The sequence below is a fragment of the Beta vulgaris genome, chromosome 4 (assembly GCF_026745355.1).
Source record: "Beta vulgaris subsp. vulgaris cultivar EL10 chromosome 4, EL10.2, whole genome shotgun sequence".
Classification (NCBI taxonomy): domain Eukaryota; kingdom Viridiplantae; phylum Streptophyta; class Magnoliopsida; order Caryophyllales; family Amaranthaceae; genus Beta; species Beta vulgaris.
The window spans coordinates 2,224,767-2,237,495 of NC_079205.1; the positions used below are offsets into that span (position 1 = coordinate 2,224,767).

A 12,729-nucleotide genomic window follows, 5' to 3' on the forward strand; every position below is an offset into this window, starting at 1 on the left:
TTACACTACAAATTATAGTCAGTGGCGGAGCCAGGATTTTCACTCAGGAGTAGCATAGTATAACTAACGAAAAATAGTTCATAATATAAAACATAATTTACTTAACCTACACTATAACCCTTTTAAAAATACGACACCATATTATTATATGGTTCATAATACTATATTATTGTAAAAACTCTATGTACCCTACTACTCTATCGTATCCCAATTGAGCCGGAGAATTTTCTCTCCCGTATAATGTAAGTTTGAAGAACTAAAAATAAGAAACTAATGAAAAATTTAAAGTAGATTTAATAGAGAGGTACAATATAGAATAAAAAAAATTCAAAGGTACAATTCGAGAAGGAAAAAATATTCAGAATATAGTGTAGAAAATGTAAATATACATGGGTACTATATCAAAAAAAAAATAAAAAAAAATTCTCTTTATAATATGTGATTTATAAAAAGTTGAACCTTTTTATTCGAAATTAGGAAACTGTGATGTATTAATAATATAATTAATGAAAGACAATTGTAATTAGCTAGAATAGAGTTTGTTGCATGTGAAGTATTATATTGTTTAAATTTACAATTGTAATTGTGGAAGATGAGAAATTAGGGACATAGGGAAAATTAAAGAAAAAGGAAAAAAACGAAAAAATGCAAAAGGAAAAGGAAAAAAGAAAATTAAAAACAACAAAAAAAATGACAAGTAGTTCCCAAACCAGAGACCTCCAAGTTCTGAGAAACATACTCTTACCACTGCGGCAACCTCATTTATACAATAATATATTGCTCGATATTATTGTGTAAATCTGTTCCTTTTTTTTTGTCCACGACGTAATTTTTTTTTAGGGGTAGCATATGCTACCCCTTGTTATTACTGAGTAGATCCGCTCCTTGTGTTGGCGAGGGATGATGAAAAAGAGTTGAATTCCTAAGAATAGCTTTTCTTTTATTTCCTTAATAATGAGTGAATCCTAAAATCGACGTACCTGTTAAGTTCTACTAACCATGTCAAAATGTATTTTATCTTGTTACATTAATGATGAAGTGAAAACTTAAGTCGACTTAGCGGTTTATTTCTTTCTTTCTTAATTTTTATTTTTAGGGTTTAATTAGTACATATTCTTGGTGTATTATGGTTTAGCTAGCAACTCACAAATCACATCTTCATTTGTAAAAAGAATTTAAATTAAATGACAAAATGATATGAAATCCATGTCATTATTTGTGTATTTCATGTGATCTTGTTGGAGCATATGTCATTATGTATATTATGTACAATATTATGGTGTAACCTGTCACACCCAAGACGCACTTTATTATCCAAATGAATTGAATTATTGTACAAAAATTATTAAAATAGACGTTCTAATTTTAATATAAAAGTAAACCTACTCATTAAATGAATTAAAGTACGTAGTCACCGAAAGAAATTAACCTAGTCACTGTTGGACTTATTCTCTTTTTAATTAATATTGGACTTACCATTACCTAATTTTAATCTAAAAGTAGGCGGTCTCTTATAAGATAAATTGACCTACAATATAACTAGCGATACATATACATTATTGCATTTGAATTTTGATGTATAAATCTCAAATAAATGTATTCTTTGTGTACATGCATGCATAATTCGATTTGTTTAGTACGTAGTACTTCTATATGGAAATTATGAGAAGGAATAAGTAAGTGGCAAACATGATGGATAATCAGAATATGTTCTTAATGAATTGGTGATCCAAAAAATGCAAAACTCCGCTGAAATCGTACCATACCCTCTTGAATCTTGATGTATATAAATAGACATATCCTCCTCGATCATTCACACAAATCACAATAGAATTTCTTACTATTTAAGTAAAACAAACTTATTAGCTTGCTTTGTTTATCTTTTGCACCTTTCTTAACTAATTAAGGAAATGGCTCAAGAAGTTGCCAAGGTGCGCAATATATATATCATCACTTTGCTTTTCTAATCTCTCTCGATCATTAATTCTCTAATTTGTTCTATAATATATATGTTGTTTATTTTCGCAGGCACAAGTGATCGAGCCATACGGGCCTTATGGTTCTCAGTTGCCACAAACCTATCGCTTCCAACTTGCAGAAGGTGAACGTATCTCAGCATTCTCGGTAAGGCATGGATACATTATCGATGCAATCAGTTTCGTGGTGACTAAGAAAGACGGAAGTACCTACACTGAGAAGTTTGGTGGCAATGGCGGAAGCGAATCAAAGGTATGTTACTGATAGTTTTTAGAGTAGAGAGGAGATTGAATAAAATATGGAGAAGTTTTGCATTAAACTTGCTCAATTAATCTCAATACAATAAGTGTCTTTTATAGGCTTACAAAACACTACTAATTAATAACATGTCCACTACTTAACCCACTACTTTTATCCCACTAAATAGACCATTATCTAGACCACTACTTGTTAACCCACTAACTGATTATTAGCAATTAATCCTAAATATTAGGAAAACTATTTGACTAATTTTGGAGCATAATCCAACAGTTACTCTGTCTACTCGGATACGGGTATTTAAGCGTCCATCTAGGCTATTTTGTAAAGTTTTTTAGTTTATAATGTCGGACATGATACGACGCGACACTCGATTTTTTAGGTAAATAAAGAGGTGGATCAGAGTAATATATATAGCTTTCTGATTGTATATATGTATAGGTTACTCTCAAAGCTGGCGAATACGTGACAAGAATTACTGGGACGTACGGAAACTATGAGTATAATAAGGGTGGTCCCGTTATAGCCACACTCAAGATATGCACTAATTTAAACCCGGCTGGATATGGAACTTATGGAGGTTTTCCAAATGGACAAGCTTTTGAATCTCCTGCGAAAACTGATGGTCCTGTAGTCGGAACTTTTGGAAGGAGTGGTGAATTTCTCGAGTCTTTGGGAATTTTAATCAGGAAGGTAAGATTTTATATTCTAGTTTGAAAATTTCCATACCTACTACAAATATCTTGAATCTTGGCTAATGCATGCTTTTATTCGTTTCATGTCAAATTTAGGAATTCAAAAAGTCTAGCTCTTGAAGACAGTCTGCAAAAATGCAATGAATAAACCATGGTGTGCACCAGGACTTTTAAAACGCTTTCAATAAGCCACGAATGTATTCTATAAGTGGCCTCGATCTCAAGTATGATTTGTAATCATAAACTCTGAGTGATGTACTATCTTTAATGTTTGCCCTATGTGGCTATGTGGTGTTATACTATAATATACCATTAATCTACCGTCGATCTTTCTTCTTTATGGTATACAGTTTTAAAATCAGATATGACAGGTTCTTCACTATCAAATTTGCTTTTCTTACGCCCTTGCTTTTATTTATTTGCTACATTTTCCAAAAAGGATTGCTTTTTTTTATTTGCTACATTTTCTTATTAGGAGACTTGGTCCACCAAAAAGTAATAGTATAATATTTGTTTCTCCTCTTTTTCCACCAAAAGTACTACTTTTTTCCCTTTTCCCCACCTATATATTTAATGCTAAAGGAGTCAAAAATACACTAAAAAAGAATGAAAATGACATCTCCTAAATTCTTGTGTAAACCAAAATGTAGGAAATAAATCAAAGCGGAGGGAGTATTTGGAGTATCTGAAAAGAAAGAAATTTTATTATCTTTCAGAATGCTTCTCTTAATATTTAAGGGATTCTACATAAAACAAAATTTTCATTTTCAGAATGGAGGCATAGGAATGCAGTTGACATCTGCATCTCCTTTTGCTCCCCTTTTCTCACTCCTCTCTTCCTCCTTTCAACCTTGGTGTGTCCTTCTTCCATCCTCATTGCTAGCTTGGGAGCCACCTCCCACCCGCTTTTTCAAACTCAATTTCAACGGCTTGGTTCGTGGTACTTCCGCTGCAGCATGTATGATCATTAGGTATTCTGATAGGCATCTTCACAAAGTTGCAGCTTTCAACTTTTTTTTTGGGTAAAATGTAAGAGATATTAATACTAAAAAGCCAGCGAAAGCACCAACATACAAAGCAAACACCAAAGATGTTGTAACAAGAACACAACACCTACAAAACAACAAAACTCCTAATTGCATCCTTCTTCAACTAGTTGATAAAACCAGTTTCCATCATCCTTTCCTCTAGAGGTGGGCATGGGCCAGGCCGGGCCGTTGTCCGCTACGCGAGTCATGGGCATGCCACAGTCAACAAATTTTACTTGGAGTGCAAGATTTCCTTTTGGGTTGGAGAAGAAGTGAGTGTAAGCTGATTTGGCTTTGAAGGTCCACCATCAGCACAAGTTAGTAGAAAAAATTGACATATTCGTTTTGTCAAAATAATTTAAATTTTGGATTATTTAGAAATCATCTTGAATGTTGGGGGAATAGGGTTGAAGTAATTTACTCTTTTTTTGTCTTGTATACATTGATCTACTAGTTTGTTGGTCTAGACAATAAAATGGCACGAGTTATTGTATTTGATATTATATCAAATCACATGAGATATAAATTTATCTTACATAGTTTTAGATTGCATATAGTTATTTGTAGTTTATGATTGCAATTTTACCTCAAGTATAATTGATAAACTTGATTTTTCTTTTTTGAAATTGTGCCTAAAACTGGTTAATCAACAATTAGATAAACTAAAATCTTTTTTTTTTAAATAATCCTAAAGTCATTTAATTAGTTAGCTCTTATAAGGTCGATATATTTTTCTTCACTATTACAAATATATTTGCAAAATGAATTCTTTGTTTATTAAGTTTCGTGACCAAAAAAATTGAATTGGTTAATTGAAAAATAGCGAAATAATTTAATCTTCCCTTTTTTATTATCTTTTCTTCAAAAAACTATATTTGAGTAAATAAAGAGATTTGATCTGAGGCACAATTGTGTTATATAAGAGATTGAAATCTTGAAATAAAATAAATTGAGCAATATGAAGATTTAGAATAATTGATAAAGCATGGCTATAGTAGTACAAAAATTATTAAAAGAGACGGTCTAATTTTAATATAAAAGTAGACCTAGTAACTAAATGGATTAAACTAGTGACCGAAATAAATTAACCTAGTAACTATTGGGCTTCAATATTGGGCTTAGCATTGCCTAATTTTAATTTAAAAGTAGGCGGTCTCTTACAAGACAAACTCATAGTAGTATTGCTCCTTTTTACACTTCAATCAAATAAAATGTAAAGAGTAAGAGAGAGAAAAGTTGTTGGGTGGAGTTAAAAAGTAAGAAAGAGAGAAAAAGTTAGTTGGGATGGTCATTTTTGTCGTTCATGATTAAGAGGACAGGTGGGAAAATATTGTAGGATATTATTTTTTAGAGAGAGAAAGTTAGAAAGAGAGTGGGATGATCTTAGATTCATTTCAGTGGGAGGATTCCTATCAACTTTTATTTTATAATTTTATACTTACACTCAATTAGAGATATTAACGTTCAAATTAAAGAAGCGTATCGGTAAGTGCGAAAAAGCAAATTGTGCAACTAAAAAAAGGAAGTATATATTAGATAATACTCATTGACACTTGCTTGTTGCATCGCACCATGACAATACACACTACTTACATATCATTCGAGTATTTTATTAAACACTAGTGAAGTATATGTACTATAATAAACTCTATTAACCACATAATTTTGATATCATTTTGTCATTTGTTTCATGTCATTGAGTTTTTAATACAAAAAAAGCAGTAGTTTTGGGTTGTTATATTGTGTAACAATTATGCCTAAGAATTTTTAATTTTTTATTTCCTTAATAATGAGTAAATCCTAAACTCGACTTACCTGTTAAGCTCTATTAACCGTGTCAAAATGTATTTTATATTTTGTTACGTTAATGATGGAGTGAAAACTTAAGTAGACCCGCAATATAGTGATACATATGCGTTTGTGCATTTGAATTTTAATGTATAAATCTCAAATGTATTCTTTGTCTACATGCATAATTCGAGTAGTTTAGTACGTAGTACTTCTATATGGCAATTTTGAAAAGGAATAAGTGAGTGGCAGACATGATGGATAATGAGAATATGTTCTTAATGAATTAGTGATCCAAAAAATGCAAAACTCCGCTGAAACCATACCCTCTTGAATCTTGATGTATATAAATAGACATAGGGCTGAAAGTTCGGTGTGCGGTTTGGATTAGGGCCTAATCCAATCCGATCCGAATAAAATTTGGATTTCAATTTTTCAATCCGAATCCAAACCAATTAGGGTTTGAATCCGATCCAATCCAATCCGAAATTTCATACTCTAGATTGGATCCGATCTGAAAATCCGATTTTTTTAAAACTTTAATTTTTCGATGAAATAAATTAAGCACAACAGCAGCCTAGTAGATTTAGGAAATGAGGACTTAAGTGCAGTTGGTGTTTTAGGGGAAGGATTGAAGTGCTATGTGTATTGGACTATGGAGTACGTTTTTTTATAATAAAAAATCAATTAAGAACTTAAGCCCAATCCAGATACATAATACAAGGCATATTACTATTCGGTTATATTGGATTTTTGGATCCAATTACCCTCAATCCAATCCGATCCGAAAATCCAATTTTTCAAAAATTCTCAATCCGAATCCAATCCGAACACAGTTCGAATCCGATCCGAATTACTAATTTGAATTGGATTAGATTTTGGATTTTATCCGAATAACTTTCACCCCTAAATAGACATATCCTCCTCAATCAATCACACAGATCAGAATATAATTTCTTACTATTTAAGTAGAACAAACTTATTAGCTTGCTTGTTTATCTTTGCATCTTTCTTAACTAATTAAGGAAATGGATGAAGAAGATTCCAAGGTGTGCAATATATCATCACTTGCTTTTCTAATCTCTCTCATTCTCTATGCATATACATGATATTCTAATGCATTTAATTTGTTCTATAATATATATGTTGTTTATTTTCGCAGGCACAAGTGATCGAGCCATACGGGCCTTATGGTTCTCAGTTGCCACAAACCTATCACTTCCAACTTGCAGAAGGTGAACGTATCTCAGCATTCTCGGTAAGGCACGAATACATTATCGATGCAATCCGTTTCGTGGTGACTAAGAGCGACGGAAGTACCTACACTGAAAAGTTCGGTGGTAATGGCGGAAACGAATCAAAGGTATGTTACTCAGTGTCTACTCAGATACGGGTATCTAAGCGTCCATCTGGGCTATTTTGTAATGTTTTTAGTTTAATTTATAATGTCGGACATGATACGACGCGACACTCCTAAAAATTTATGATTCCAAAAAATCTACTAGGTTGATTTTGCATTCCGTTCCTCTATATAACATTATGTTATCCCCCATGCATCTTACTTTCTTGTTATGTTACTCAAACACGGATTAAGTATCTACACGGATACGGGTATCTAAGCTTCCATCTGGGATATTTTGTAGAAAAGGTCAAGTTTTTAGTTTAAAATGAATTATATCGTGTTGGACCTGAGAAGACGCGACATCTGATTTTTTAGGTAAATAAAAAGGTCGGAATAATGTAGCTTTCTTGAATATATGTATAGGCTACTCTCAGAGCTGGCGAATACGTGACAAGAATTACTGGGACGTACGGAAACTATGAGTACCATAAGGATGGTCCCGTTATAGGCACACTCAAGATACACACTAATTTAAACCCGGATGGATATGGAAGTTATGGAGGTCTTTCAAATGGACAACCTTTTTATTCTCCTTGGAGAGATGATGGTTTTGTAGTGGGATTTTTTGGAAGGAGTGGTGAATTTCTCGAGTCTTTGGGAATTTTATTCACGAAGGTAAGATTTGATATTCTACTTTGAAAATTTCCCTACCTACAACACATATCTTGATTCGTGGCTAATGCTTTTATTCGTTTCATGTCAAAGTTCGCAATTCAAAAGGTCTAGGTCTTGAAGACAACTGCTATAATAGATACGACGTACTCCAACTGTCTGCCAAAATGCAATGAATAAACCATGGTGTGGACCATCACTTTTAAAACGCCTTCAATAAGCCACAAATGTATTCTATAAGTGGCCTCTCAACTCTCAAGTATGATTTATAATCATAAACCCGAGTGATGTACTTATCTTTAATATTTGTCCTATGTGGTGTTATTACTATAATATATAATTAATTTACCGTCGATCTTTCTTCTTATTTTTATTTTAGATTTATCAGATACTGTTTTAAAATCAAATATGATAGCTAGGTTCTTCACAATTAAATTTGTCTTTCTTTATCTGGAAAGAAAGAAATTATATTACCTTTCAGAATGATTCTCTTGATATTTGCGGGATTCTACATAAATTAAAATTTTTATTTTCAAAATGGAGTCGTAGGAATGCAGTTGACATCTGCATCTCCTTTGTCTCCCTCTTTTCTCACTCCTCTCTTCCTCCTTCCAACCTTGGTGTGCCCTTCTTCCATCCTTATTGCTAGCTTGGGAGCCACTTCCCACCCCCTTCTTCAAACTCAACTTCAACGGCTCGATTCGTGGTACTTCCGCTGCAGCAGTTATCATCATTAGGGATTCTGATAGGCATCTTCACAAAGTTGTAGCTGGGTAAAATGTAAGAGATATTATTACTAAAAAGCCAGCGAAACCACCAACATACAAAGCAAACACCAAAGATGTTGTAACAAGAACACAACACCTACAAAACAACAAAACTCCTAATTGCATCATTCAACTAGTTGATAAAACCAGTTTCCATCATCCTCGTCGGTCCCCTAGAGGTGGGGGTGGGCGGGGTCGATCCATTATTCGCTACGTGGGTCGTGGGCCTGTAAGAAATTTTACTTGGAGAGCAAGATTGCCTTTTGGGTTTGAGAAGAAGTGAGTGTAAGCTGATGTGACTTTGAGGTCCACCATCGGCACAAGTTAGTAGAAAAAATGGACATATTCATTTGTCAAAATAATTTGAAATATTGGATTATTTAGAAATCATCTTGAATGTTGGGGGAATAGGGTTGAAGTAATCTACTCTTTTTTGTCTTGTATAGTTGTATACATTGATCTACTAGTTTTTTGATCTAGACAATGACACTAGTTAATGTATGTGATATTATATTAGATCACAGGAAATATAAATTTATTTTACATAGTTTTATATTTCATATAGTTGTTTGTAGTTTATAATTGCAATTTTACGTCAAGTATAATTAATAAACTTGATTTTTCTTTTTTGAAATTGAGCATAAAACTGGTTAATCAAGAATTAGATAAACTAAAATCTATTTTTTTTAAATAAAAAAACAATTCTAAAGTCATTTAATTGATTAGCTTTTATAAGCTCGATTTATTTTATTCACTGTTACAAATTTATTTGCACAATGAATTGTACTAAAATTAGAAAACTTTTTGTTTATTAAGTTTTCTGACCAAAAAAATTGAATTGGTTAATTGAAAAATAACGAAATAATTTAATTTTCCCCTTTTAGTATCTTTTCTTCAAAAAAACTATATTTGAGTAAATAAAGAGATTTGATCTGAGGCACAATTAATTGTGTTATATAAGAGATTGTAATCCTAAAATATTAATCATGGGATGAAATCTTATACCATACACTTTTAAATTTTTTAATGTAAGTAGAGTACATAAAGTAAACACTCTAAGCAATAGCGAAACGTAACACAGTTCCTTGTTCAGGAACATTTTTTTATATATAATAGTATAGATTCTGTTCTAAAATCCATTTCAATAGGATCTGATTCTCTACTACACCTTTACCTATCGCGGCCACTAGAAAGCCTTGGTAACCAACTGTTTGAGTCCAAAAAAGACTCAAACACTCAAAAAGTTACACATTGGTACCACTATAACCTGGTATTGGTATCACATTGTTATCAGGATTGGTACCAAGCAACCTTACTTTGGTATCAAAATTTTCGGACAATGGTACCAATCTAACCTAGCATTAGTACTAAACAACACGCGAGTGAAATTTCCAAGACTTGAAATGACCAAATTGCCCCTGTTTGAGTCTCCTAAATGACTCAAACGGTTGGTTGCCTAGACAAACTCCGGCCACTAATATGCATTTATTATGATGCTAAAGGAATCTTTGACCCGCAAGTTAAAAAGAACCTTGTGGTAAATTATCTGATGGCTTAAGAGAGATTAAACTTGCGAATTTCCTGCTAATCTTATGGTGTAACAAAACATGACATATATTTCAACAAAAATGACATGTATCACATAGATAATGACATGATTTTGATATCATTTTGTCATTTGTTTCATGGCATTGAATTTTAAATACAAAAGAAGCTATAGTTTAGGGTTGTTATATGGTGTAACAATTACACCTAAAAATTTCTCATTTTCTATTGCTTTAAAAATGAGTAAATCTTAAAATCGACATACCTGTTAACCTCTATTAACCATGTCAAAATGTATTTTATATTTTGTTACGTTAATGATGGTGAAAACTTAAGTCAACTTACCTGTTTATTTCTTTCCTTTTTTATTTTTATTTTTAGGGTTTAATTAGTATATATTATTCTTGGTGTATTATAGTGTAGCAATTCACACATCACATCTTCATTTGTAAAAAGAACTCAAATGAAATGAAATAAATGACATGAAATTCATGTCATTATTTGTATAATTCATGTGATCTTGTTGGAGTATATGCCATTATGTATATTATACACAATACTATGGTGTAACATGTTACACCGAAGACGCACTCTATTATCCAAATGAATTGAATTATTGTACACAAATTATTAAAAGAGATGGTCTAATTTTAATATAAAAGTAGACCTAGTCACTAAATGGATTAACATAGTCACTGAATTAAAGAAAATAAGCTTGTCACTATTGGGATTATTCTCTTTTTAATGTTGGCCTTACCATCACCTAATTTTAATTTAAAAATAAGCGGTCTCTTACAAGACAAATCAACCCACAATATAGCTATACATATGCGTTAGTGCATTTGAATTTTGATGTATAAATCTCAAAGTATTCTTTGTCAACATGCATAATTCGAGTAGTTTAGTACGCATAATTAAGTACAACAACAACCTAGTAGGTTTAGGAAATGAGGAATTAAGTGATGTTAGGGTTTTAGGGAAAAGCTTGAAGTGCTACGCCTATTGAGCTATGGACTAGGCTTTTTTTAAAAAAAATTCAGTTAAGCACTTAAGCCGAATCCAAATAGATAATACAAGGCATATTACTATTGAGTTATATTGTATTTTTGGATCCAATTACCCTCAATCCAATTCGATCCGAATCTAATCCAAAGACATTTTAAATCTAATGCGAATTACTAATTTGGATTGGATCACCCCTATCTGATAGCATTCAACATGGTTGATATGAACTTTTGCTGCTTCGATTATCTCAGTTTCGGTTGCATTTTTCATTCCATCTTTAACCAAGTAGTGATATTCTTTACCACTTCATCTTTTAACCAATCTTGATCAAAAGTAATATTTCGGTCATCTGAAATATTGATCATTCCAAAAACAGTGATAAAAGTGGATAAACTAGTAACAGACTCAAAAAGAGAAGAGCGTAAACTAATAAGAGATTTTTTTTTGGGAAATTCTACATGGTAGCCTTCAAGTTTAGACTTTTCTATGTGGTGGCAAGACAAAAATAATATTATACAAAGTGACACTATATTATGACTAATTACATTTAGTGACCTTAATCAACTTAAAACTGACTAACTCTTACTAAAACTTAATTTACTAACCCACCTCCCTAGTTAATTACCCTAATCTCTTAAAAAAAAAACCCATCCCTGATTAAAATTCTCCCATTTTTCTTTTCTCCCTTTCTCACTTGTTCTTGTTTGTTATTCCCGCAGATGCAGTCTTTGTGCGAGTATTATAACAAAAATAGATCAAAAGTATTATAATCAAACTCCACTATCCCAGACCTGATTCATTAGTTCAAAAGCACAACTTTAGCTACAATTAAAAAAGCGCAGGAATTTGCATAAGTGCATAACTCTTGTCAGTTCAGCAGCATAATGAAGGGTTGTGTCCTTCGAATTTCATCAGTACGAAATGCTGCTTGAATCTGCATAACATAATAAAAGATGAGAAAATGACAAGTTTAATAGATAAAGCATACTCCATGAAAGCTATGATTATAACCTTCAAGCCCTCAAATATTCGAATAAATTGCAGAGAAAAATTGTGGACAATGGAGCGAAAATTTTCAGATATGATGACCGGAAGGAGATGTGATTGGGGAAGTTGAGGAGTTAGGGGTTTTGAAAACAGGGTAATTAACTAGGAAGGTAGGCTAGTAAATTAGGTTCTAGTAATGGATTAATCAATTTTATGTGGATTAAGGTCACTAAATGTAATTAGTCATAGTACAATGTCACTTTGTATAATATTATTTTTGCCTTGTCACCACATAGAAAAGTATAAAATTAAAGGTTACCATATAGAATTTCCCTTTTTTTTTTTGCTAAGTAGATATGTATATATACTTGGGCAAACACCAAACTTTACAACCAAAACAACTGGTTAAGCAAACCAGGGAGAACAACTATACATCAATCAACTATAAAAAACCATCTATAGTCACTTCTAGTAATCTTAAACTAATAAGAGATGAAGAGAGTATATAGACAAAGAAAGTAATTATAGGGTGAGAGACCAGTAAAGTACCACACTTGTCTAAATCTCCTTAGACCAAGTACGATTGTGGTTTGGATAGAAGTATAATATGCTCTCATATCTCCAGAGATTTTTCATGTGTATGGTGGTCGGGTTGAGGTATATGA

General features: G+C 32.2%; 2 protein-coding genes across 2 annotated transcripts; both read left to right on the top strand.

The window, feature by feature from the left end:
• The first annotated feature begins 1,772 nt into the window (after positions 1 to 1,772).
• On the top strand, positions 1,773 to 3,270 carry LOC104891760 (protein GOS9). Its single transcript, XM_010677513.4, has 4 exons — positions 1,773 to 1,931; positions 2,029 to 2,229; positions 2,677 to 2,928; positions 3,027 to 3,270. The coding sequence occupies exons 1-4, from the start codon at positions 1,911 to 1,913 to the stop codon at positions 3,048 to 3,050; spliced, it is 498 nt and encodes a 165-aa protein (XP_010675815.1). The 5' UTR covers positions 1,773 to 1,910; the 3' UTR covers positions 3,051 to 3,270.
• Positions 3,271 to 6,659: 3,389 nt separating this feature from the next.
• On the top strand, positions 6,660 to 8,115 carry LOC104891759 (protein GOS9). Its single transcript, XM_010677512.3, has 4 exons — positions 6,660 to 6,795; positions 6,909 to 7,109; positions 7,512 to 7,763; positions 7,854 to 8,115. Exons 1-4 carry the CDS (start codon positions 6,775 to 6,777, stop codon positions 7,872 to 7,874), a joined length of 495 nt encoding a protein of 164 aa, XP_010675814.1. The 5' UTR covers positions 6,660 to 6,774; the 3' UTR covers positions 7,875 to 8,115.
• The last annotated feature ends 4,614 nt before the right edge of the window (positions 8,116 to 12,729 follow it).

Bases quoted from the DNA above. Each gene is read 5' to 3' on its own strand.
- LOC104891760 (XM_010677513.4), top strand. From the start codon at position 1,911: ATGGCTCAAGAAGTTGCCAAG. The intron at 1,932-2,028 runs GTGCGCAATATA...TTATTTTCGCAG, and splicing joins TGGCTCAAGAAGTTGCCAAG to GCACAAGTGATCGAGCCATA. The intron at 2,230-2,676 runs GTATGTTACTGA...ATATATGTATAG, and splicing joins ATGGCGGAAGCGAATCAAAG to GTTACTCTCAAAGCTGGCGA.
- LOC104891759 (XM_010677512.3), top strand. From the start codon at position 6,775: ATGGATGAAGAAGATTCCAAG. The intron at 6,796-6,908 runs GTGTGCAATATA...TTATTTTCGCAG, and splicing joins TGGATGAAGAAGATTCCAAG to GCACAAGTGATCGAGCCATA. The intron at 7,110-7,511 runs GTATGTTACTCA...ATATATGTATAG, and splicing joins ATGGCGGAAACGAATCAAAG to GCTACTCTCAGAGCTGGCGA.